The 25,200-nt window shown below is 63.8% G+C and overlaps 1 protein-coding gene across 2 annotated transcripts in view; it reads left to right on the forward strand.

The window, feature by feature from the left end:
- AGO2 (argonaute RISC catalytic component 2) overlaps positions 1 to 24,963 on the forward strand; it is a 50,830-nt gene extending 25,867 nt beyond the window's left edge. For both annotated transcript variants that reach the window (XM_037499830.1, XM_054691954.1), the window contains exons 3-19: positions 5,522 to 5,642; positions 9,715 to 9,896; positions 11,117 to 11,253; positions 11,662 to 11,796; positions 12,264 to 12,351; positions 13,012 to 13,159; positions 13,715 to 13,834; positions 13,941 to 14,063; positions 15,651 to 15,784; positions 16,590 to 16,774; positions 17,362 to 17,521; positions 19,312 to 19,402; positions 19,798 to 19,992; positions 21,667 to 21,801; positions 22,159 to 22,260; positions 23,979 to 24,178; positions 24,347 to 24,963. In XM_037499830.1, coding sequence (XP_037355727.1) covers positions 5,522 to 5,642; positions 9,715 to 9,896; positions 11,117 to 11,253; positions 11,662 to 11,796; positions 12,264 to 12,351; positions 13,012 to 13,159; positions 13,715 to 13,834; positions 13,941 to 14,063; positions 15,651 to 15,784; positions 16,590 to 16,774; positions 17,362 to 17,521; positions 19,312 to 19,402; positions 19,798 to 19,992; positions 21,667 to 21,801; positions 22,159 to 22,260; positions 23,979 to 24,178; positions 24,347 to 24,455 — 2,365 coding nt within the window. In that variant the 3' untranslated portion in view covers positions 24,456 to 24,963. The remainder of the gene's footprint in view (positions 1 to 5,521; positions 5,643 to 9,714; positions 9,897 to 11,116; positions 11,254 to 11,661; positions 11,797 to 12,263; positions 12,352 to 13,011; positions 13,160 to 13,714; positions 13,835 to 13,940; positions 14,064 to 15,650; positions 15,785 to 16,589; positions 16,775 to 17,361; positions 17,522 to 19,311; positions 19,403 to 19,797; positions 19,993 to 21,666; positions 21,802 to 22,158; positions 22,261 to 23,978; positions 24,179 to 24,346) is intronic.
- The last annotated feature ends 237 nt before the right edge of the window (positions 24,964 to 25,200 follow it).

Consider the following 25,200-nt stretch of genomic DNA (forward strand, 5'->3'; position numbering starts at 1 on the left):
TTGTCCCAGGAGCCTCCATGGAGGCGTTTGTCTCTGAGACAAGCTTTTGGATCAGGAGACAGACACGCACTGTGGGGCGAGGCCTCGATGCCACCCCCGGCCGGGCCCCACGGGCCCCTCAGCTCCCCGCCCGGGTGGGGCGCGGCTCCCCCTGCGTCGTGGGCCCACGCCTGTCCTGGCCGAGGGTCCTCTGTCCCCCCCCTGGGCCCCGCGGCCGTGCGGGTTCCTGCTCCAGCGCTCCTGGACGAGGCCCGGCTGCCCGAGCAGCGGCCAGGTGGGCTTGGGAGGCGGCCCCGGGCGCGGCGGGCCCTGGGCACTGGTCTCTCCGGGCTTGCTCCCGCGCACGGCTGGGGCGGGCGCCTGGGGTGCTCCCATCTGCTCCGAGGACGGCGGCAGCGGGGCGGGCAGGGTTGTCGTGAGCGCCGCGCCTTCCCTGCGCAGGGAGACGTCCTCTCTGGGAGCGCTGCAGCCCGGCCCCCGGCGCCTGCCGGCCCAGAGACGCGCGCGGCCCGGTTTGGGAAGAAGGAAGCCGAGCCGTGTGCTCCGGCCCCGTCGGCGCCCAGCTCGTGTTTGCTCTCGGCGGAAGGGCCTGCCTTTGCCTGCCGGTCGCCTCCGCGTCTCGGGCGGGGGTCAGCGGGTCTCCACTTCCTCCGGCGCACCCTGGGGCCGCCCTCGTCGTGGCTGCTGCGAATCTTAGGTAAAATTGGGGGGATTTAACGTGCGTCCGTGGCTCCCTGGACACGGTACCCCGCTCCGTTTATTTTCGTGCCCCGGCAGTCAGCCGTGGTGTTCCGTGGGGGCGTCATCCTGTTGGCTCTCCAGGGCGTCGCGTGCGCTGCTGCTCTGTGAACCGTGCTGGATCCCACGCCGGGCGGCGGCGCTGCGCGGCACAGGCTGTTCGGTGTGAGGGAGGCGCTGCGGGTGCCGCGGGGTACACGCCGCTCCGCCCGCGCCCCGCCTGGAGAGTGTCACGGTGCGGGCCTGGTACTCCGTGGAGACGGTCAATTTTTAAGATTATTTCTGCCAAGACGTCCGGTATAGACGACGCGGGACGCCTGGGGGGGATGCAGCCCCCGCCCTGGCTCAGGCCGGGCGCGTCCCGAAACGCGGCGTCCGCCCCTGCCGTGCCTGTGCCGAGGGCAGGGCGCCCTCCTCCCGCTGTGCCGTGCGTCGTGGCCATCGCCGGGGGTTGGCTGGGCTCAGGCTTTTCTCTGCGTCTGCTGAAATAATCTGCAGTTTGGCTCTGACTTCTCCCTCCCCTGGCGCGCTCTGGGGTTTTCAGTGTCAGGTCAGTTTGGGCTCCTGAGGAGCGGGCTCTGCCGTGTCAGCGACGTCCTCAGACACGCTCGCTGCCGGGCGCGTTGGTGTCCGCCCCCAGGGGCGTTGGCTGTGTTTTCTTGCTCAGTTTGGATTCAGGGTGATGTGGAATCACTAATTCAGCTGGGGGGGGGGGTCCCCCTGCTCCAGAAGCCAACAGGGCAAATGTGAGAGCGGCACGGCTTCCCCCCTCGACTCTTCTGCCGAGTCTGTCGCGGCCACCACCTGGGCCTGGAGCAGGAAGCGCTTCGTGCGACGTGATCCCTCAGGGCCCGGGCTGTGCCGAGTTTCCTGTTTCTGTCTGTGTCAGTTTCAGTGGTTTGCATTTTCCAAGGAGTCTGTCCGCCTCACCTCGCTCGTCGGGCCTGCTCCCAGGAAATGCTGACCGGATTCTTTCCACGTCTGCCGCCTGTCGGGAGAAGCCCCTGTTGGATTTCTGATCCTCGGGTTTCTAGTACCTGCGCTCCTGGGCGAGGCCCGTTGGGGGTTCTCAGTGGCATTCAGCTTTTCCTCGGGGTAAATTATTTTTTTTCTTTTGTTTGTTGGTTTCTCTCCTTTTCCTTCCTTGTTCTGCATTAGTTTCTTCCTTCTCACTTGGGTGTAGAGCATCCCTTTTAAACCTTCTCTTCAAAGCTGTCCCCCACAAATTTTGATATGCTTTAGTTTTCATGTAGCTTAAAATATTTTCTTTTCAAGTCTGTGAGTTCATTTTTAACTCTTTGGAGATTTTTATTGTGGTTATTAATCGCGGACTTAATTCCTTTACATCAGAGAGCACACAGGATTCCAGCCGTTTGAAACGTCCCGAGCCTTGTTCTATGGCTGAGCACCTGGCTCACCTGGTCGCGCCCCCGCGTGCGCCGTGTGTCCGCAGCCGCTGGCGCAGGGGCTGTGCGCGGAGGGTGGGGCTGGTTGGCGGTGCTGTTCCGGCCCTCCGCAGCCTTTCTCGGTTTAGCCGTGTCTTCCATGTTGAGTTAACCTTTGACCACGAGCAAGCACCTCCCACCGTGTCCTCGTCTGCAGGTCTCCTGGCCCCTCGTGGTGCCCCTCAAGGTGCCCCTCGAGGTCCCTGGGTTTGCTGGCTGGCCGGCAGGTCTTTTCCACGCGTGTGTTTTCAACGTGTGTGCACATGTATGTGGATTTCAGATTTGTCCCTGGTAGACGCCGTATCCCTGGCACTCACTTTATCTACTCTCACAACGTCCGCCTTTTAATTGGAGAGCTGGGTGTGTTTCACTTGGGTGTGATCCCCCGTGGCTGGGTTGCGGTCCGCCCCTCGCTGTTTCTGTTCTATTTTAGCGGCTGCTTTTCCTTCTTGTTTCTCTTTTCCCCTTTTGGGGCTCATCTAATGTTCTTGAATGTCTCATCCCCTCTGCTAGCCTTTGACTCTGTCTCGTTTTGCTGGTTAGTGTTGCCTTCGGACGTTGCGTGTGCCTTTAACCTGGCACGGTCTGCTTGGCCTGGGCGTTGTGGCGTCGTGTGAACGCGGAGGCTCTTCTGCTTCCCTTTGTCCTCTGTCCCTTGGCGCTTGTCTCCGCGCGTGTTCCTCGCGCATCTGTCGTAGCCCCCGCACCGGGTTGTTAAAGGACATTAAGAAAAGCGAGGGGCCTGCCCGTGCTGTCCCCACGTCCCCGTGTCCGGTTCTCTGGCTCCGCCGGGTGGCCACGTGCTGCCGGGCGCCGTCCTCCTGCGGCCTGTCCCGAGGCGGGGCCTTCCCCCGGCTGCGGACGGGCTGATTTCCGCCCCGCTCTTGAAGGACACTTTTTGTAAGATGTTGCCCTGATCACAGAAAGAATGTTTGGGGCTTCAGTTTCTTAATCTCTAAAGCTAAACTGTTGATTCAGACATTTTAGAAGGTGATGTGATGCTCATGTAAAAAAAAAATAGTATCTACTCTCTCGTCCACCAATTCTGATTTTGGGTTTTTAGCCCAAAAATGTCTCTGCCTGTTCTGCTCCCCACTCTGTCTCTGGTGAACCCTCTCACCCTCCCCACACCTCTGGCCTGCACCCCACTTCTTGTATGCATAAATAAATTAAAAAAATAAATCTCTCCAGAGAGACAGGAGATCGCTTAGGTATGCCTTTGCAGAAAGCAGACTTTTGAAAACGTGGGGAACTATTTAACCTGCTTTGCTTCCTGAAGATCTTACAGCTCTTGTGACCGGCCCAGCAGCTGTGAGACTGTCTGGGAACGGGCTTCTCTCTGTTTGTTTGTGGTTTCCCGGGGGCAGAAACCTACGAGTCTGCTTCAGGCTCACTCGTAGAGCTGGGGTGCAGGCAAGGGGCGGCACCCACACTTCTGGGCTTCCACACGTGCCCCACGTGGTCAGCTTCCTGTGTGAAAGCAGGTGAGAAGCTTTGTCTCCTGGCAACAGGATGCTCCTGAAGGCGGTTCAGGTCTGTCTTTCCCTGGCTGTGCTGCCCCCTTCCTGTGTCACACCTGAACGCTTTAACGCCTAGAAATGGCCTCCAGTCGAATGGTAAGGCTTGAGCTGCTCTGTCTTGTAACGAGACCCCACCACCACCCTCCGAATGCCGAGCCCAGCTCCCTGGGGTTCCCGCCAGCCTCGGAGCTGCTGCCTGGCTAACCTTAGAGGCTTCCGAGCTCCTCACTTTGCTGTTCATCCTGACGAGCTTTGCCTGAGCTTCAGTCTCGAAATGACAGTCACAGCAGCTCAGCGGAAGTGGTCCTTGTGCTGGCGCCCCGGGCCGCCGGCGGGATGGACACGCCCCTCCCTTGGGGGAGAAGAGACTCAAACCCAGGGGCGGGCGGCGGGATGCCCCTGAGCGGCTGCATCGCTGGTGCGGCTCTGGCCGGCCACTCCTCACTCACACCCCTGCTCCTGCTTCTCCCTCACACTGCAGTCTCTGCTGAGGCAAACATGGTGCTGAACCCTGTGTTCCCAGACCCCGTGCTGGCGCGTGGTGGACACGCAGTGGAGCTCACCCGCGCGCTGTGCCCAGAGCAGGGCCTGCCTGCGCAGGAGGGCTCTGTGCCTCTGCGGCCAGTGCCCCCCGCCAGCGTCCTCAGGGGCGCCAGGGTGATTCAGTATCAGCTCCCAGTGCTGGTGCGGGTCCGGGACGGGCACGCGGATCAGCGGCGCCCAGTGTGGGTCTGGGTCACGCGCATCTGGCCCGCGCCGCCACCTCCGTGCTGCAGTTCTGGAGCCTGGCACCTCCCGGGGGTGCCCGGAGACCCACCTGCCCAGGGTGGAGCGGGACTGGCTGGGCCCCCGCAGGCCCTGTGACGGGCCCCGCTGAGGGGCAGCTGGGCAGAGCCAGCCGGGACAGGCGCGCCTTCAGGCCCGCGTCCCTCAGATTCTGGGAAAGGAACAGATTTCGGATTCTTGCTACCCAAAAGCTGGCCCGGGCCCTGCCCGGAGAAAGACCCTTTAGCGAGCTGACCCTCCCCCACGCGGCCCTTTCCTGATAAGGACTGAGATTTGGCGCCTCTGACTGGCGGGCTTTGCACGTTCCCCTCCTGCAGAGCTTCAGGGTCAGACGAGGCGCTGGGGCGCTGGGCGAGAGGAGCAGGAGTTTGGCGAGCTGAGTTGAAATGCCTTGAAAACGCCTGGGGGCCCGCCAGGCGTGCCCCAGCCGGGGCTCTCTGGAGCAGAGGCCAGAGGGCCGCGGGGCTGCCGGCAGTGGCGGGGGGGCAGAGCTCTGGCCCCCACGGGTGGGGTGCATCCGGAACGGCCCTTTGTTGTCTTTCTGCTCCCGCGGAACTAACGGCTCCCAAACCTCAGTCGCTCTCAACAAACAAGTTGGGCTTGGCGCTGCCTGGGGCCCAGACTAGGGCAGCAGTAGGAGCACCTGAGGCTCGTTCTTGGGGTGGGTGGAGCCAGCCACTCGGTGCCCCCACCCCCGCTTGTGTCTCGCCCTCTGACACCCCAGAGGCCAAAGCAAAGCAGCGCCCCTCCCCCTCGGTGCCCCCCCCTCCAGCCCCGCACTGGGGGTGGGAGTGAGGCGGGGGTGCATCCCAGGGCCCAGCTCTGGGCACCAGCCCCATTGCTCGGGGCAGGAACTGCGAGGCCCTGGTCTCCCCCGGGAGCTGGGTGCTGGGGCTTGAGCCACTCACAAATGCCCGCAGCCCTGATAGCTGCTGATTCTCAGAGCAGGGTGGGCAGCGGGGGGACGCAGCCGCCCAGCCTGCCGTGTCCCTGACCTTGTTGACATTTTGCTCAAATTCTGTCTTCGTCTAGGGAAATAGTGGAGCATATGGTCCAGCACTTTAAAACACAGATCTTTGGGGATCGGAAACCAGTGTTTGATGGAAGAAAGAACCTCTACACAGCCATGCCCCTGCCTATTGGGAGGGACAAGGTAGGTCGCGGGCGTGCGGCCGGGCCAGCGAGCCGCCGCGCTGGAGGGGCTGGAGGGTGCGCGCTCGGCCCAAGGGCCGGGGACTGGGTTTTCAGCAGGGCCGCGTGGGTGGGCCGGGTCACTCGTGTGAGGTGTCCAGCACCCGCGCCCACGGGAGGGAGCTGACACGTCAGCTGGGCTGGTGTCTTTGTCTTTATCACGGCTTTGCTGAAAATGCAGTGAATTTCTGCCTGGAAGTTGCCACACTTTTTGGACATCTTTCAACAAATGGGCTGTTCCAGGGCGATAACTGGTGGTAACAGATGGGCTCGCGCTGGCTCAGAAACCGCCTTACGAGCACTTGAGAGAACCCCGACCAGCAGGCTGACACGGCCCTCCTGGGGACGGCGGCAGTGCCCGCTGCGGCCCCGGCCCCGGCCGGGAGGGACGTGCAAGTCCCGGGCCCAGCCTGCCGGCCCTGGGGCGCCTTCTGGAGGGGGTGAAGGCAGCATGCGGCAGGCGTCACTTTCTCTCACTTTTGCATTTTGGTGATAATCTCAGGTGACAGAGGGCCTCCCGGCTGGGTGGGCAGGGCTGCAGGCCAGCGCCCAGCTGTGGGGCCCAGCGGTGCTGGCTCTGATAAGGGCAGGGACGTTGGGCTGAAGGAAGGTGATAAGGGCTCTGTCCCGACCTGGGGGCTCCGGGAGATAGCGGAGATGTGAGAGTGGCAGCGCCTGGCACGGGCCGTGGGTGCCGGCATCCCTGCCGGAGGGCACCCGGGCCCTGTCCTGGGCTGCACCAGTGGCCGCTCAGGCCTGGCGGGTGGACACGCCCTGCACTCGGAGTGTGTCGGGACAGAAAGCCTCGTGCTTAATCCACACATTTGTTTTTGTTTGAAGATGCCCTAGAAAGAAGAGCGAAAGGCGTTTATTCGCCATTTCGTTTGCGTGTGTTTATAATCAAGCACTAGGAGGGGCGTAAGTGTGTTTTTCTTTCAGAGGGGCTGGGGGAGTCGATACGATGCTCATATTTGAGACTTGTGGTTACAGAAGTTAACACAGGCTCCTGGGTAAAAATAGATCTGATGCAGGCCCTCGCCTCCCCCCTGGTGGACCTGGGCCGGCTGCTGCCTTGCCCGGCAGACCTCGGGCCCCACCTTCGCAACAGGGAGGTGGCGCAGAGACTCCACCCAGGTCTGCTGAGGATGAAACACCCCAAGAAGCTGCTCCAGCTGTGATGTCTTCCTGCAACCTCAGGGTCTCTGTTCAGAGGCAGCTTCTGATCAGGGCCTGGGGACGCCCCACTTGTGAACACTGCTGGGGGATGCCCCACTTGTGAGCACTGCCAGGCCGCCATGCTTGGAGTTATGGGTGCAAGGCTTTGGCGGCAGTGCCGGGCCATGGTGCACTGTGCAGACACTGAGGCAGGTTGTGCTCTCGGGGTCTGTGCCTATCATCCCGACCCATGGTTTCTGGGGTGCCCCCACCTCCAGTAACTACATACTGACAGCCCCATACCTAGAGGGGCTCAACGCCTCTGAGTGTAGCCCCCACCCGCCTCCTGCATCTTCAGGCAGGCTCAGGGCACTGCCCCGTCCGCCGGCCACAGGGCCTCACCCGTGCGCTTTGGCCATGCCTGGCTATGGCAGCAATGCCTCCTTCTCGCTTCCCGCACAGTTGCATTTCGTAGCAAAGTGTGTGTTATCGTTATTTTTTTCACTTTCTTTTTCCTATAAAGTACTTTTCTTTGTATTTTGGCCTCTTCTGTAACAAGAGAGAAGCTCCTGAGTGTCCAGTTGCCCTGCGTCGGCTGGTGGCAGTGTGTCCCCGGCTGTACCCAAGCGCCGGTAGGGCTGCCCTGTGCGCCCTGGCCTGGAAAGGGACCCTCTGTGGGGCGGGACCCTGCGGCCAGGCCAACCCTTGCTTTCCAGGGAGGCCACTCAGAATTCAGGGTATGGCTCAGGGTCCTTTTTGACAGTAAGACAGCAGGATTTGCAGGGATGGAATTTGTGTGACTTGTTTGTTCCTGGTGCTGGGGCCCATCGGCACCTGCAGCATCCGAGCTACTGAGTCCGGGAGGGTGTGAATGGCTCTTCTTAGCAGGCCCCGTCCCCAGGCAGACACTCCACAGGTGCAGTAGCAGAGCCCTGGGGCCTGGCTCAGGTCCCAGGTCCTGGCTTGGTTTGAGCTTCAATTCACTACCCCACCCTCCACCCTGTGACTACTGACCCCACACGGTAGGGCGTTGCGGGTTCCAAGCTGGGTGGTGACGGAGGCAGAGGGTCAGGGAGCCATCCTTGGTGCAGGGCCACCTGGCAGCACGTGCTCACAGTGGGCATGCTGGCCAGACCATAGCTTTTGTCTCAAGGTAATTTGGACAGACAACAGTTTGTGTTTCGAGGACATTCGTTACTATGTGAAGCCACAGAAGCCCTCAGCTCCCCGCCCCCTGGGCACATCTAAAACAAGTTGTGACCCGCGCGTCCCTGGAGAGGCCCCTGGCATGGCGCCTGGCAGCTGGGGCCCCTGGCACGGGCTCGGCAGGGTGGGAGGCCACACCGGGTCCGGTTCCCTATGGCCGGGGCGCTGCCCATGCTGGCCTCCCTCACCAGAGCAGATGGCAGTGAGTTGACGAGAAGCCCTCTGGAGGCGCAGCTGCTCCCCTCTGCCCCGCACGCCTGCCCTCTGTGTCCTGACGGCCTTGCTTCCCCTTTATTCGCCTCCACGCAGCGCCACCCAGACGGGTCCTCCCACGACTGCCTGCAACTCCGTCACCCTGACTTTGAGGCCGGGAATGGCGCATGTTGCTGGCCTGTGGGGAGGCGGTCTCATGGCCCGTGCTGTTTCCCGGCCCTGGCAGGGCTGCTGGCTGGCGTTTTAGTTGTCTCTTCTGGGTGGCAGCTGCTGTGGTCCACGTGGCACCAACAGCTCCGAGGTGCCTCCTCAGCTGACGCAAGTGCTCCGAGAGACTCGGGGCCTCCGGGGTCAGAAGGTGGGGGGCTGCAAGCAGGGCCTTGGCCCACGCTCCTCTGGGGGCTAGGGATACCGCCTGCTTGGTGGCGTGTTGGGTTGGGGGAGATGCTGCGTCCTGTGTGGGGGCCAGCCCCTCTGGCCAGCGGCTAGACACGTGCTCACAGCTGCTGCACCACGAAGCCCGCCGTCTTGCGCGTGGCCCACAGCTCTACCCCCTGCAGCTGTGCCGTGTGGCTGGCCGGCGTGCTCGGAGGCCTGATGTTCATCATGCTCCCTTTTTATGGGGCCAAGAGGAGGCCGGGCCAGCATTTATTTAACAATACAAGTGTCTTGCTGACGGGAATCCCCTCCAGACCCTGAGTGGGGTCACAGAGGCCCTTGTGGAGGACACTGCCAGGCGCTTCGTGGTACAGCTCGCGCGGCTGTTTGGGGGCGGGGGGGGGGGGGCAAGGGCCTAGCTGTGCACGAGGGGCTGGTGTCCCTTTGTAGCCATGTGTGCCCGGAGCTGAGCCAGTGGTTTCCACTCGCGTGGCCATGCCACGTACAAATCACTGTCTTGGTGGCCCGTCCCTGGCAGCTGGGACCGCTCCCCCCGGCCTGCAAGACCGGGGCCTCATTGTTGTTGAATGGGCAGCTAGTTCAGCCTCTCTGGAACTCAGTTTCCGTATCAGAAACTGTCACCGGGTGGCCGGGTGGGTGGTGTGTGACCTGCATCCCCAGTGCATCGCGCACGTGACTTGCTTTGGCTGTCTGAGGCTCATTTGGAGTCTGGAGTGCAGGGCACAGACAGAAAGCACATGTGCATGGGTGGAGAGCGCCCCGTACCTGCTCCCGTCACCGTCCTGCTGGGCCTCCTTAGGGCCAGCACCCTGACCCCGGGCTGGGCAGCAGCTGGGCAGCGCCCCCCAGTGCTGTGTCTGGAGGAAGGACAGGGACACCTGCCTCTCATTGCTCTGGCCTGCTGTGCCCAGGCCAGGATGCCCTCGGAAACCCGCAGCAGCAAGAGAGCACCAGCCTGTCACAGGGCCGCGGGGGCTTGCACGCCCCCACGAGTGAGCGTGGAGAGGGGTCTGGGAGCGCCCAGCGAGTGCCAGAAGGGTGAGGCATCTCTCGGACTGCAGGTGGAGCTGGAGGTCACGCTGCCAGGAGAGGGGAAGGACCGCATCTTCAAGGTGTCCATCAAGTGGGTGTCCTGCGTGAGCCTGCAGGCGCTGCACGACGCGCTGTCCGGGAGGCTGCCCAGCGTGCCCTTCGAGACCATCCAGGCCCTGGACGTGGTCATGAGGCACCTGCCATCCATGAGGTGAGCACCGAGGCCAGCCGTGCTTCTGCCCCGGGGGCCTCGCACCTGTCCCTGGGTGCTCTCCCAAGCTGATGGATGGGGCTCCTGTCACCAGCGTCACCCCCTGACACGGAGGTGAAAGCAGACCCTACCCCTTGCAAGACCCCGCTACACCCTGTGCACGGGTGCCCAGGACCTACTCCCCTCTCCCTCCCGCTTGGGACTTGTGGGGCGCATCAGGTGCCCCCCAGGCTCTTGGCACCTCCCCAGGGCAGTGTCTGGTCCCCACCAGCCAGGCTTCCCCTTTGTCAGCAAGTGAATGGAGCCATGGCTGAGAGACGCCAGTTGAGGGTCCACTGTGCATGCGCTGGTGAGGAGCCATCCACCCCCAGACTTGGGCTGAGGGGCGCAGGCCTCCCTAGCCCTCTGCGGGCGCCTGAGGTGCAGGGCAGAGCTGCTCCACGGGGCGGCCAGGCGGGCGACCCCTCCACGCCCCTGTCACCACTGGGAACTGACAGGGCGACACAGGTGGAGGCCTTGGGCAGGAGCACTGCCCAAACGCCTGCTCTCATCTTTGAACAAGTGGTCGGGATGGCTGTGGTTTTTATTTTCTGAATTCCTTGGACTTAATTACCATGTTACTTTTATAGCCTGGGCGGAGAAAACTAGTTTCCTTTTGGAAAAATAGCTCAGGAGAGGCAGCTTGGCGCGGGGCGTGGCTGGGCCACCACCTGACTGACAGCGCAGTCTGGCGGGGGTGGGGGTGGGGTGGGGGCCGAGCCCCTGCTCTGGGGTCTCCTCAGTGCTGCATCCCCAGCGGAGTGCCGTCCTCTGGGGCGCCCCCACCGGGGTCCGGCCCCCCGCCTCCCCGGCAGCACTGGCCTATACTTGGAGCCTCTTGGTAGACGCGGGGAGGGGGTGGACAGGTGCCCGGCGCTGCGTCCTGCCAAGCCCCAGATTCCAAGGCCTGGGTGGCCGGCCCCTTGGCGGTGACTGCCGGTGACACATTATATCATGCCCGATTGCACCCCGTTTAGAGAGACGTGACCCGCCCGGGAAGAGCCAGGTCTAGCCTGGCTCTGTCTCTGCGCCGGCTGAGCTGGATGGGGGAGGGGGCAGCGCTTCCTGTGTCGTTGTCGCCCCCCCCCCCCCACTGTGCCCTTAGGCATCTCCCACCCCTGCGGTGAGCGGGGCTGGCATCCTGTGGGAAGTGCCCTGACCAGGGCCGGGTCTGCTTCCAGGTACACCCCCGTGGGCCGCTCCTTCTTCACTGCATCCGAGGGCTGCTCCAACCCACTTGGGGGTGGCCGAGAAGTGTGGTTTGGCTTCCATCAGTCCGTCCGGCCTTCTCTTTGGAAAATGATGCTGAATATTGATGGTGAGCAGAGCCCGTCAGTGGTGGGAGGTTGGGACTGGCGGGGAGCAGCGCCACACCTGGGCTCTGCCAAAACAGGAGCCAAGAGGGGCGAGGGCCAGCCCGTGGCCTCCTGCTGGGCCGGGTGGGTGCCCCGCAGGCGGGCAGCTGGCTGGGGCATCTGGGGCCTCACCTGCGTTCCTTCCGGGTTGGTTGCTGCCCTCGGGAGGCTGTCACACGAGGGACAGTGGCCCCAGGCCCGTCCGGTGGTGGCCATCAGGTTCTGATTTTATTCCGCGAGTCTCTGTCTCCTCAGACCCCACCGGCCCTCTCTGCCGCCCACCGGCCGGCTCCTCCCTCCTCCGGCCGGGCCGGGCGCGGCCCGCTGGGCCTGGCGTCAGCCTCACCCCCCTCGTCCCCTCCCACCTGCAGTCTCGGCCACGGCGTTTTACAAGGCACAGCCCGTCATCGAGTTTGTTTGTGAAGTTTTGGATTTTAAAAGTATTGAAGAGCAACAGAAACCTCTGACAGATTCCCAAAGGGTGAAGTTTACCAAAGAGATCAAAGGTAAGGCTGTCGCGTGCCCACCGGCACTGCCCTCCCTGCCCCGTGCTGCCCCCGCCTTGGGGACCTGAGCAGAGGTGGACAGTTGCCCCGCCACACTCCTTCCCGCCAGAGTGTGGCAGCCGCTCCCGCTCCCTGCCCAGAACCTTCTGGAAGGGCAGACATGCTTTCTCTCTTCTGTGCATCCCTCTCGCCTGGTGCAGTCTCCCAGCCACCGCGCCTGTCCCCGCTCCCTGCGCAGGGCATGTTCCAGGCCATGGACGGGGCTTGCTGCCCAGAAGTCCTGCCCACACGCCCGGAGCCCTAGTGGGCGGAGCGGCTGTGCTGTGGCTGCTGCTGGACGGGGCACCCGTGGCGGGGGGAGGGGTGCGCAGCCCAAGACGTCCTGCCCGCCCTCCCTTTGGGGTGGGGCCCCGGGGCTTCAGGTGCCTGGAGGGGCTGCGGGCTGGCTGACGGCGCTGTGTGCGCAGGTCTGAAGGTGGAGATCACGCACTGCGGGCAGATGAAGAGGAAGTACCGCGTCTGCAACGTGACCCGGCGGCCCGCCAGCCACCAGACGTAACTATCGCCCCCACCCCACCCCTCGGCCCCTCCCCGACCCCGGACCCCGGGGCAGTTGCCCTCCTGGGCTTAGGGTCCCAGCGCCCCTGGGCCCCGTGGATCCGACGTCACCTAATTAAGATAAATTGTAGAAATCTCCTGTATGGGGTTGGGGGCCAGTGGCTCCCTGTCTTTCCCCCCCCCTCAGAGTTTTAGGGGTGCGAGGAGGGTCTCTTGCTTGTTTTGAGGCCTCTGTGCTGGGCGGGCTCTGGGGGAGTGGGGCGTGGTCTTGGCCCACCCAGGCTGGTGTGGGGCCTCTGTGGGTGTGTCCCAAAGTGTGGGGGCCGGCTGGTAGCACCAGCCTGGGCACAGGCACGGTTGTCTCAGCTTGTCTGCTTCTCTGGGAAGGCTTGGGGAGGTGTGGCAGGTGCTCCCGGGCCCTCGTTCTGCATTGCACTGTGACCTGTGAGAGGTGGCCGGTCTGCCTCCGGGCCCTGGAGATGCGCACCAGGCCCCTCTCCCTTCCCAGGTCACCCAGAAGGCATGCTTTGGTGCTGGCTTCCAGGAACTGCTTGGCGGTTAGCTCCCCAGCCCTCACCAGCCCCGAGCCCTGGAAAGCAGCCCTGGGTGACTCGGCCCGTCCCCAGGCCTCTGAACTGCCTCTGCCTCCCTCCCCAGGTTCCCGCTGCAGCAGGAGAGCGGGCAGACGGTCGAGTGCACGGTGGCCCAGTACTTCAAGGACAGGCACAAGCTGGTCCTGCGCTACCCCCACCTCCCGTGTTTGCAAGTCGGACAGGAGCAGAAACACACCTACCTGCCCCTTGAGGCAAGAGCCGCCTCCCATGCAGCTCCCCGGCTGGCAGGAGCTTCCCTGGCAGGGCGCCCCACCCAGCACCCCTTCCTCATCCCTGCTGCCCTGGGGCTCAGGAGGTTAACCCACGGCACTGGGCCTCAGCTTCCTGTCACTAAGATGGGTCTAGTGACGCGAGGATTTACGTGGAAGTTGAGGCCACGCGTGGTGTGCCGGCTGGTCCCTGGCGCAGTGGACGCCCTTGGAGACACGCGCTGCCCTCTGTTCTTGCCGCAGCAGGACGCCACACTGGCTCTCGTGCTGAGGATTCTTGGGGCCCACCAGTTGCTTAGCCCTCTCAGGCCTGGCTGCTCCCCTTGCCCTGGCCCAACCCAGCAGGCAGCTAAGTGCTGGCAGGATGCAGACCTCGTGCGGTCTGCGCCCCGACTTTGTTACACTGGCCCAGTGGGAGGGCGGGGTTCTGCTGTCCCAGAAGGGCCCCCGAGCCTGGAGCGGCCACCACAGGGTATTTGTGGGGTGCCCCCTCCCCTAGCTTGATGCTGACACCCCCTTTGTGGGTCTTCCCCACAGGTCTGCAACATAGTGGCAGGACAGAGATGTATAAAAAAGCTGACCGACAATCAGACCTCAACCATGATCAGAGCGACCGCCCGCTCGGCGCCCGACCGCCAGGAGGAGATCAGCAAGCTGGTGAGGCGGCGGTCGTGGGCCCGTGCCGGGCAGCAGGTGGGGCCGTGGGGCCGGGAGCCCGGGGGTCTGGGACCCCCTGACGCCTTGTCTTTCCTCCACTTCCAAGATGCGCAGCGCAAGTTTTAATACTGACCCCTACGTCCGGGAGTTCGGGATCATGGTCAAAGACGAGATGACGGACGTCACCGGCCGAGTGCTGCAGCCCCCCTCCATCCTCTACGGGGGCCGGGTGCGTGCGGGCCCGGGGCCGGCAGGGTGGGGGGCGCCCTGGCTGCGCGGCGCCTGACCCCTGGCCCCTCCGGCCTGAGCTCAGGCTTGGCTTCGTAGCAACTGCATGTCCCCTGCCCTTTGGAGATTTGGGGACCCCCTCTACCTTCACAAAGGTCTTCTGGGTCAAACCACCAGAATTTCAAAAGCCTGTTCTCGGCGCCTGCTGCGGAGCTCACGCCACTGCTGTGCTCCCGGCGACCCCTGGGTGGCCGTTGCTGCCGCGCCTTGGTCTTGTCAGCTTGGGCCACCGATGTCCAGCTCTGACCAGCTGTGACCCTGGCCACGGGGCCTCGGGGACTCACCTCCTCCCGGGCACCGGGCGTGTGCAGAGCCATCTGGGGCTGCTGGGTCCCGGCTGGGCTGGCCTGGACCAGCTGGACTAGGCCTTGGGCCCGGGCAAGGTCTCCTTCACAGGTTTTTTTTTAATCTAAAATAAAAGCTCTGTGGTTTAAGGTGTTTCAAAGGTCAGAGGCATGCGCCCTGTCCATGAAGCCCTCCACAAGGTCCCTGGCCCTCCCCTGCCCCCGTGTCCGTGCCTCTCCCCCCGGGGTAAGCACGGCCTGGACAGCAGAACTGCTCGCCGAGCTGCAGGAACACAGGAGTGGTGGGGTGAGAAGGTCACAGTGCTTCCGAGTGAGCAAAGTTCCCCAGGTCTCGGCACGTTTAATGGGACAGACACGCCTGCCTGTGTGTGCTGTCAGCGCCCCGGGGGTCGTCCCCTGTGAGCCTCGCACAGGCCTGTCATGGGGCCTTGGCCGGTGCCTGTGGCAGGAGCTCCGCCAGGCTGGTGGGCGCCGTGGAAGGCGGCTGGCGGGGGCAGGCAGTGGAAACCCGGGCATCCCTCCCCACACCGTGTTCGACTTTCACAACGAGCTCATGTTACCTCTGTGAGGAAAGGGAAGTCTTTTTCCACTAAAAAGAGAAAATTCTGCTGTGTGGATGGCAGCCACTGGGGTGCAGCCCTGTCCTGTTTCCTCCTGGCGCCCTCCTGACCGTCTCTGGTCAGCGCAACCGGGGACCGTCCAGAGCCGGGAGCCAGTGCAAGGGTCTGGTCCCGTCGGCCGAGCTGACAGCTGGGTGGGCGCGCGCTGGTGTTGCTCTCCAGCAGGGCGGGCACTGTCCCTAACCAGGGCAGGCAGCTCAGCCCCTGCCGCCCTCAGGGCGGGGAGAAACGCCGGCTTCTCTCTCGTCGGCGCTGGCCGTGGGCGCAGCAGAACCAGGGAGAGCATCCCCTGGGCCAGGAAGCCTTCCGCAGACAGAACTTGCATTCCCTTGGGCTTTCCTAGGTCTGAGTAGCGCGCTGGGCCCTCTGGGCTCTCCCAGTGTAGCTCATCCACCTGCAGCCTCCGCCCCTCCCTCTGTCCATCCTCCGCCCGTCCATCCCGTAGACCCTTGCCCGCCCGCCCGCGGTGCCGTGCAGCAGGAGGAGCACAGAGCCAGTTCTGAGCCTCAGGGCTGCTGTCAAGTCAGGAGAGTCAGCAGCGCGGGTTCGAGAGAAGATCCAGGTCGAGGGCTGTTCTCACTCCAGACTTCTTGCCGTTTACAGAATAAAGCGATCGCCACCCCTGTGCAGGGTGTCTGGGACATGAGGAACAAGCAGTTCCACACAGGCATCGAGATCAAGGTGTGGGCTATCGCCTGCTTCGCCCCCCAGCGCCAGTGCACGGAGGTCCACCTCAAGTAAGTGCATGGGCGCCGGGGACTGCGGGGCTGGGCCCGGAGTCTGGGGCTCACACCCGTGCTCTTGTGCCAAGCAGACCTGTGAGGGAGGGGAGGAGGGAGAATCCCCACGGTGCAGGGGGCAGGCGTTGGGCACCACCAGGGTTTCTGAGAAGCAGGCGGTTCTGGAGAGTTAGGCCAAGGGAGGGCCGCGTGGGTCTCTGTGGGCTGGCGTCACCTTGAGGGCGCGGGACGCGCCCACGGAGATGGGAGTGGGGCGCGGGGAGCCACAGGCTCTTGCTGGCTGTTTGCCTGAGCTCAGGGTCGCAGGTGAACTCTGCGGTAGGTGCCGGGGGCTCTGGGGCCTCGCGGGCCGGAGAAGGAGCACTCAGCGGCCAGGCCGGGGCAGGCGTCCTGATCCCCAGCAGCCAGCGCTCGCTCTTTCCACTCAGGCTGCGGGCTCCCCAGGCCCGTGGGCGCTGTGATGTTACCCTGGCTTCTCGCCCAGGTCCAAGTTGTTCTCAGAAGGGGGTGCAGGGACCGTCCACTAACAGCCGTGCTCGCTGAGCTGGCGCTCGGTGTGCTGCTGTGGCCCGCAGGCAGGTGGAGGGCAGACGGGCGCCCGCTGCCTTCGGAGGACAGCAGGGGGCACGCACAAAGTTATCTGTCTCCTCGGGGCACAGCTGCTCCAGTGGACTTGGGTGCTCCTCGGGATCCCGCACCGGGCAACTCCGTCCAGGATGTGGACACGTGGGTCTGGCCCCAGCCACTGGCCTGGGTCCCAGTTCTGTCGCTCAGCCTGCGCCGTGATGTGCCCTCGCCACAGGTCCTTCACGGAGCAGCTGCGGAAGATCTCGAGGGACGCGGGCATGCCCATCCAGGGGCAGCCCTGCTTCTGTAAATACGCCCAGGGCGCCGACAGCGTGGAGCCCATGTTCCGGCACCTGAAGAATACCTACGCCGGCCTGCAGCTGGTGGTGGTCATCCTGCCCGGCAAGACCCCAGTGTACGGTAGGCCCCTCTGCGCCCGCCTGGGACATGGCCGGCCGGGAGGTGCTGGCGTGCGTCAGCCTCCCAATGCCAGGGGCCCCAGTGGCTCTGAGCGTGGCCACACCAGGTGGCCGTGCAGGAGCAGGTTGGGTGCACGCTGGTGGCGGCTGGGTGCGGGAGAGCAGTGAGCACCCTGTCGCTGCCTGCCCGGGCGTGTCTCATGCTCTCCCTGGACAGCTGGCCAGTTGCTCATGGAAGAATCCAGGACTGGAGGGGTGCAGCTAAGCAGCCCCTCGATGTCGTGTTTGCTTATGCCAGCATTTCTAGGATGCTAGTGTTTATTTTTAGCTACTGGAGCATTTGCTTGTGGCCCTGAGCACTGGGATAGAAAGTTCTAGGCTCCCCCACCCGGCCCACACCCTGAGGGACTGAGTGAGGGGGGCTTCCTTGAAGTCAGAGCCCACCCCGGGCACCCCGCTTCCTCCGGCGGCTCCCCTTCGCAGGCATGGCTGCCTCCCTGGGCCAAGCAAAGCCACCGGTGGGCATGAGCCGCTGTGGCCACCGGGGCAGGGCTGAGGCAGCACCACTGAGCCCTCTGTGCCCTGCAGCCGAGGTCAAGCGCGTGGGCGACACCGTGCTGGGGATGGCCACGCAGTGTGTGCAGATGAAGAACGTGCAGAGGACCACGCCTCAGACCCTGTCCAACCTCTGCCTGAAGATCAACGTCAAGCTGGGCGGTGTGAACAACATCCTGCTGCCCCAGGGCAGGTGAGACCCGTGCACAAGCCAAGACCTCTGGGACTCCAGGCAGGGAAGGGGCTGCAGGTCCCCATGCCTGTGCTCACAGCCTGGGGCCCAAGAAGGGTCCCCCCACCCATCCGAGTGCCAGGCCCCACCGTGAGGGCTGCCTCGTCCGCACGTTGGCGAGCCCAGGGGCTACCTGCTGTGGAGGTGGAGACCCCCCACTGGCCGGCTGAGGTGTGGACTGAGAGGCCCCACGATGAGCCCAGGTCAGGGCCACGCCCCCCGACTCACTGGCTCCCTGGGCCAGCCTTCATGGCACCACGGGGTTCACACCCGGGGACGTCCCGGTCACCTGCAGGCTCATCAAAGCACAGAGGTTCAGCGGGTCTGGATCAGGGTCCACGCAGTGATGGTCAAGTCGCTGGACGCTGGGCCTGGGCAGCAGGGCTGCGGCGGGAATGGGAACCAAAGTGCCAGCGCGTGGTCGGGGGGCCACACACGATGGTCCTGTGTCTCCGCCTGGGACTTTCTGGGCTGTGATGTGGTAGGAGGGGAGGGGCTGGGCTCATGGCAGGGAGGGTGCCGATCTTGGGGACAGCAGGGGCCTGAGCGGCCTGCAGGTGCCGGAGGTGGGAGTGTCGGGCTCAGGCTGTGCGGGGCCCTGTCTCAGGGGTAGAGAGCTGGTGGGTGGGGCCGGGGCTCCCCAGCCGGGTGCAGTTCAGGGAGGTGGTGAGTGGGCACGTGGTTGGCCTGCTGACCTTGTCCTAAAGGCCCCTGCGGTGCCGTGCTAGGCCATCCCCGGAGCCGTGCAGGTGCAGACTCGGGAGTGGTTGGAGAGCGGGTTTGGCTGTGCTTGGAGGAGTCAGGAGGAGCTTCAACCCTCTGGGGGAGGAGGGACGCTCAGAGGGCGCTGCACAGCCAAGCGGCTGCGTGGTTAGGGCTCCTATGATTAGGGGCTGCAGGAGGCCCAGCCCGCGACCCTGAAAAGTGGAGTTTGGGGGGCCCCGTTAGGCAGCCCAGCCCACGGCCGTGTGTCCTGTGGGGAGCTCTGTGACCAGCCCAGACCTGCAGGTTGTGGGTGACCTTGAGAAGGGGAGGTCTCCTCTCGTTGCCATGGCAGCGCAGCCTGCTGGGCGGGCCTGAGGCTGGGAGGCTGCAGTTCAGGGCACTCTCCGCGGGGCAAGGGATGCAGAGCCAGAGGGCTCTGTGGGTTGCGGTGTGAGTCCCGCTGCCAGTGGTGCGATCGCCTGGGAATAGGGCAGAACTGGGGGGTGGGGCTCAAGCTTCAGACAGGGCAGGGGGTGAAAGGTGAATGGCTCGCCAGCCCGCATCCCCCATGCGGAGGGGAGTGCTACCTGGCCCTGCTCTGCCAGGGGACCGCCAGCAGCTGCCCACCTGTTGGCAACCCCTCCACGGGGCAGGACTCTGTGTCTCCTGGCAGCCGCCCATGGTGTGTGCCCCCAAGGCGCCCTCTACGGCCTGGCGGGGCGAGCTGGGCACTCCTGCAAGGGTGGGGGCGGCGCTAGGGGAGGACTCCTGGCAGGACTCAGTGTGACGACCAGCGGCACCTGCCAGCTGCGGGGGTCACGGTTTGCCTCGGGTGGCACTGTCCTGCAAAATCTCCCTGAGTCTCTCCGACCACGTGGCGTATCCACCCGTTAGTCAGAGAGAGAGAGAGAGAGAGAGAGAGAGAGAGAGAGAGCCTTGATTTAAAATGCATTAGTGAGTACATCAGAGGTGGGGCCCTTCGGAGCATGCCCACCCCGCAGCCCTCCCACCACGCCAGCCTCACCTCTGACCCGCTTCCCCCACAGGCCTCCGGTGTTCCAGCAGCCCGTCATCTTCCTGGGGGCCGACGTCACCCACCCGCCCGCTGGGGACGGGAAGAAGCCCTCCATCGCCGCCGTGAGTGTCCCCGGGCACTGGTCCTCTGGGTGATGGGCCCCGGAGGGCGGCGGGAGGAGGCCCACCGGCCTTGTGCCAGGCCGCACCCTGGAGCGCATGGTGGGGGGTCCCGGAACCCAGTGAAAGGTGTGAGGTAGTGCTGACTCGGCCCCCCAGCAGATCTGCCAGTGCTAGGCCACTCCCGCCCCGACCTGCAGCTCAGGCGACCGGGGCCACAGGCCTGCTTGGCACAGGCGGCGGGGTGTGGGTGCGCGGTGGGGTCCCGACAGGACCGCCGGAGGGAGGTCTGTGGTCGCCTCATTGTGACGGGGTCCCGGGACCCTGCACCATCGCCAGTCGCTTGCCAGGCCCGGAGGTTTCTCGGGGCCCCTGCTGACCTCACTTCTGCCCCACAGGTCGTGGGCAGCATGGACGCCCACCCCAACCGCTACTGCGCCACCGTGCGGGTCCAGCAGCACCGGCAGGAGATCATCCAGGACCTGGCGGCCATGGTGCGCGAGCTGCTCATCCAGTTCTACAAGTCCACGCGCTTCAAGCCCACCCGCATCATCTTCTACCGCGACGGCGTGTCCGAGGGGCAGTTCCAGCAGGTCGGCCCTCTTTCCACACCGCCCCGCCCCGCCCCCGGGTGGCTTCGGCGCTGGCTCTCCAGGGAAAAGACAGAGTGCCAAGCTCGTGGGTCCCATGGGGCAGGGCGGCAAGCAGGCACAGCGCTGGCTACAACGGCGCCGAGACACGACCAGGGACAGCAGGGTGGGTGCGGGCTGGCCCGAGTGCCACGTGCCCTGCAGGGTTCGGGGCCGGCCAGCTCGCAGGGCCAGGCTGTGGCTGCGGGCAGCGGAGTCTGCAGATCGGGCCCAGGGGCTGCTTCTGGAATCGCGTCGGGGCATCTCCCCAGCGCTGTGCGCAGCGGGGACCTGTGAAGGCAGATGGCAGCCGCAGTGCGCCCAGCAGCCGCGTGCTATTTGGATGTGAAGGGGTGGGGCCGCATTAGAGGTTGTGTGGGTGTCTGGGAGGCAGAGGGCCATGGCGACACATGGAGTGTGGGGAACACGGTCCACTGTGGCTGAAAGCACCCAGGTCAAGGGTGCCATGAGCTCCGTGGGTGTGCCCAGCCTGGAGTCCGGCAGAGGCCCAAGGGGATCTTCATGCTGGCCTCTGGGGTGGGCGGTGGGGATAGACTCGCATGGCGGCCCTGTAGCGGCTGGGGCAGGTGGCGCGGCTCTGCACTGGGTCTGCGGAGTGAGCCTACGGGGTGGGGTGCGCCCTTTTTAAAAGTGAACATACTGGGGCCTCCCTGGTGGCGCAGGGGTCAAGTCTCAGCACTGAAGCTGCCCACAGCCACTGCAGCACGAGTTCCATCCCCGGCCAGGGAGCTACCCACAGGGCGCAGCAGACCTCTCCTGTCTCCCCCTGCTCCCCTCAGCAGTGGATTTTAGCAGATCCACCCGTTCTGCTCCCCACTCTGTGTCTGATGGAACCTCTCCCGACCCCCCACCTCTGACCCACCCACCAGCTCTTGACTGATAAATTAATCTTTAAAAAAAAAGTGAACAAACTGGGGATCAGAACCAACCTGCGGCTTCCCCAGGCCACAGCTCTGTGATGGTGGCGCCAGCATATTTATTTTTTTTAATTTATTTATTTATACAAGAACCAGGATACAGGCCAGAGGTGTGGGAGGGTGCGAGGATTCACCAGAGACAGAGCGGGGAACAGAACAGGCAGATGGACTGAAGACACCGCTGAGGGGAGCAGCGGGCGAGCCAGGAGAGGTCTGCTGCGCCATGTGGGACTCTCCCTGGCCGGCCGGGAATCGAGCCCACGCTGCAGAGGCTGCGGACAGCTTCACAGCGCTGTGCTCAACCTGCTGCGCCACTGGGGAGGCCCCGGCGGCAGCGTTTGACTTGGGTCCAGCTCCGAGCGGTGCTCTTCCTGCTCGATGCCGCTTCTCTCCAGCGCAGACTGGCCTGTTAGATGGTTTGTTCACGTCTCTCGTGCCTATATACAGTAGGTGCAGTTTCTTGTGCCTTAGAACACCCGGGTACTGTGCTAAGCAGCTGGATCCTTGTCTGACTGAGACATTCCCCTGGAAGACTGGGTGCCTCTGACCCCTGCGTGGCATGGAAATGGGCGTGGCTGGGCACAAGCTGGGGGGAGGGAGGACAAGCCTGCAGGTGCTCACTGGATGGCACGTGTTACAAAGGGCATCGCTCTGAGTGGCCAGAGGCCCTCACAGCGGAAGCCGGGCTGTCTGTCCCCAGGTGCTGCACCATGAGCTGCTGGCCATCCGCGAGGCGTGCATCAAGCTGGAGAAGGACTACCAGCCAGGCATCACCTTCATTGTAGTCCAGAAGCGCCACCACACGCGGCTTTTCTGCACCGATAAGAATGAGCGGGTGAGTCGCTGGCTTGGGCACCGGTGTGGTCTGGGTCTCTGCCCACCGGCCGCGGTGGCCAGAGCCGCTCCAGTCCCTGCCCAGCAGCTCTGAGAGCTGGCCTGGACCTAGGCTGAGCCCCTGTCGGGGAGACTCTGCCTCCCCTCACCGGCCTTTGTGAGAGGCGGGCTCCAAGGGCCCACGGGCTGCTGGGTCCACAGCCACCGTGGCGCAGAGCATGCCTGCTAACGCGCCAGGGACTTCAGATCTGGGCAGGCTGTGGCCAGGGAGGCCCAGGCTCTAAGGCGTGTGGGTGCCGGCCACCGGCCACTTCTCTCTGGCCCCGGTGTGTCTGACGTGATTCCTGTGTCACTGAAGGTTGGGAAAAGCGGAAACATCCCGGCAGGCACCACCGTGGACACCAAGATCACTCACCCGACCGAGTTTGACTTCTACCTGTGCAGTCACGCCGGCATCCAGGTGAGACCGAGGGCTCCTGCAGTGTTGTCCACAAGGCCTCCAGTTGCGGAGGGGGCCGCCCCATCTCGAGGGGAGTCAGAAGGGTCATGGTGGTCTGACGAGGCTGTGAACTGGCAGGACTTTGGGGTCCCCATTCAGAGGAGGCAGGTCCAGGCAGAGGACCTGAGCGTAGAGGTCAGGCCTGCCGTGAGGCCAGCTCGGGGGCGAAGAGAGACTCGTCTGTGCGGCCTGCGCCTGGGAGTCAGCCTTGGGTTCCCTTCTACTCCGTGAGCGTCTGGAAGGTTCACCCTGCCTCGGCTCTCCTGGTCTCTCGGTGGATGAAAGCCCCTCGGGCCTCGGGCGGCTCTGTGAGCGCCTAGGCATCCGCACCTCCGCTGTCCGAACGGACCCCGGGGCCTGCCGCCGCGGCCGTGGGGCAGGAGCGTGTTGGTCCCGGGGCGCCCGCCCGTGCTCCCAGCAGCTTCACTGCACGTCTTCACAGTCAGGCAGGACTCCAGGGTCCCCCAGGGGATTTGAAGCTGCGACCTGAGAATTTGCTGTGAACTTTGCCCTTTCCCTGCTCCTTGGGGAAATGCAGGCTCCTCCATCACGTGACCTGCAGGTCTAGGGCAGGACATGGCCACTGTGGCGCCATCTGAGAGCCGATAGAGGTTTCTGGTTTTTAAAGTGCTGTTGGGGAGAAAAATGAAAGTCCCTTAGGGCGCCCTGTACCCTGTGTCACTTCCGAATGCAGGTTGCCTATCCCTCGCCATGGGGCTCCCGTGGGGCCACCGCACATCCCTCCCGCTCCCGACAGCAGAGCCCCTGCGTGCTGGCCCTGCTCTGCCCTGCCGCCCTGCCCCACAGACCTCCCCATTGGCCTGCCACAGCTGCCCATTAATGCCAGAAGCGGGGTGTGGAGGCTAGTGGGGACGGGGCTGCCCCCAGAACCTAACGGAGTAGCACAGGACAGGGGGACGCAGCAGTAGTGTGTGGAGCCGGCCCCAGAAGACCTCCCTGAGCCAGGTGGGCCAGGCGGCTTCAGCTGCATAGACTGCGGGTGTTCGGACCCCGTTTAAAAAGCGGTGCTGGGGCCTCCCTGGTGGCGCAGTGATTGAGCGCTGGGTTGCGAAGCTGCCCGCAGCCTCTGTAGTGCCGGTTTGATCCCCGGCCGCCGGCGAGGGTCCCACATGGCACACAGACCTCTCCTGTCTCCCCGCTGCTCCCCTCAGCATGTACCTCGTCAGTCTGCCTGCTCTGCTCCCCGCTCTGGCTCTGGTGAATCCTCTCACCCTCCCGCGCTTCTGACTGTGCCCAGTGCTTGTATAAATAAATAAAAAGCGGTGCTGGTTCCATGTGGCTTTAATGAGAGAATCGTTCCCCACTTTTTTCATCAGGCATTGCAGAGCCACTGGTGTGTGCAGAGGACGCTGTCCTCGACACAGCCGTCTTGGCTCTGTATGGTATGTCTGCAGCCCTTGTGCGCGTGAGTGTGTGCGGTCCCCCTCACACGTACAAGGTCACGTGACACGCACGGCTTTGATGCCTTTTTTAAAGCTAAAATAAAATCAATTTATTTGTTTTGCACCACTAAATTTGGGGGTGATTTGTTATGTAATTTTTGCATAGTAAAACGTAGCACCGCAATTACTTTCTGCGCACCTTGTCCTTGGCCATGTGGCCGCAGCACAGCTGGCTGCCTCCTGCACGCTGACCTCTGACGTTCTGACCCCTTCCAGGGAACCAGCAGGCCTTCCCACTACCACGTGCTCTGGGACGACAATCGTTTCTCCTCCGACGAGCTCCAGATCCTCACCTACCAGCTGTGTCACACCTACGTGCGCTGCACGCGCTCGGTGTCCATCCCGGCACCAGCGTACTATGCTCACCTGGTGGCCTTCCGGGCCAGGTACCACCTGGTTGATAAGGAACACGATAGGTGAGTGGCATGCCTTTCCCAGTGGGGGGCTGGGCCCGAGGCCGACGGGGCCACCCTCGCCGACGCCAGCGCCTCAGTGCCATGGGGGCACCCCCCCGACACGCGCTCCAGGGCCTGTCTCCGTGTCTGTGCCCTGCCTGACGGCACGCTCTGCCCCTGTCCCCGCAGCGCTGAAGGAAGCCATACCTCCGGGCAGAGCAACGGGCGAGACCACCAGGCGCTGGCGAAGGCCGTCCAGGTCCACCAGGACACGCTGCGCACCATGTACTTTGCTTGACGTGTCCCGAGTTTACGACTGTGGACCGGGTTGGGTTCACACGAGACCAGCTACACTCAGACCAACGCCGCCCAGCCCTCCCGTGACAGCCAGCATCGCGCCCGCGGCGGCCCGCCTGCAGCGTCGCGTTTCCAGAATGCCTTCCGGCCCAGGTTTCACACTCGGATTCTCAACTGCAGACCTGTACGAGGCCCGTTGTCGCAGGAAGTATGGTTTGCCAAAATCTATACGCTGCTTACTGAAGTAGTCCCGCATTTCCCAAAAATCTCCTAAAACCAGTCTTTGAACTCAGGGCTTTAAAACAGTTTTCATTTACTCGGTCATTCGATTTACTTGTTTTTTAACTCGTGATTCTTAGGAAATCGATGGGCTCAAACTCGCTGTGAACGCGCCGACAGTGGAAGGACACCAAACGCGATTGTGGTTTTAAAGCCTTGAACTCTCTGAGTTGTCACTAAGTCTGTTTCAGGCGATGCTAGCGGGCGCCCGGCTCGGCTCCCCCGGGCGCCCGGGGCCGGCCCCGCGGCCGTGTCGGCTCTGCCACCGCCGCCTCCTCCCAGCCCAGCCGACACGGGCGCGGGGCGGAAGACCGGCGCGTGTCTCCAACGTGCGCAGGTCAGAGCGATTGGCAGACAAGTGCCATTTTAATAAAAATTTATTTAAAAAAAGAAAAAAGACAATATGCCGATGGTCTAATCATAAGATTTGTCCTATAGGACTGTGACATTTATTTTCCAAAGTTTCT

The sequence above is a fragment of the Talpa occidentalis genome, unplaced genomic scaffold (assembly GCF_014898055.3).
Source record: "Talpa occidentalis isolate TD23 unplaced genomic scaffold, MPIMG_talOcc4v2.1, whole genome shotgun sequence".
NCBI lineage: Eukaryota > Metazoa > Chordata > Mammalia > Eulipotyphla > Talpidae > Talpa > Talpa occidentalis.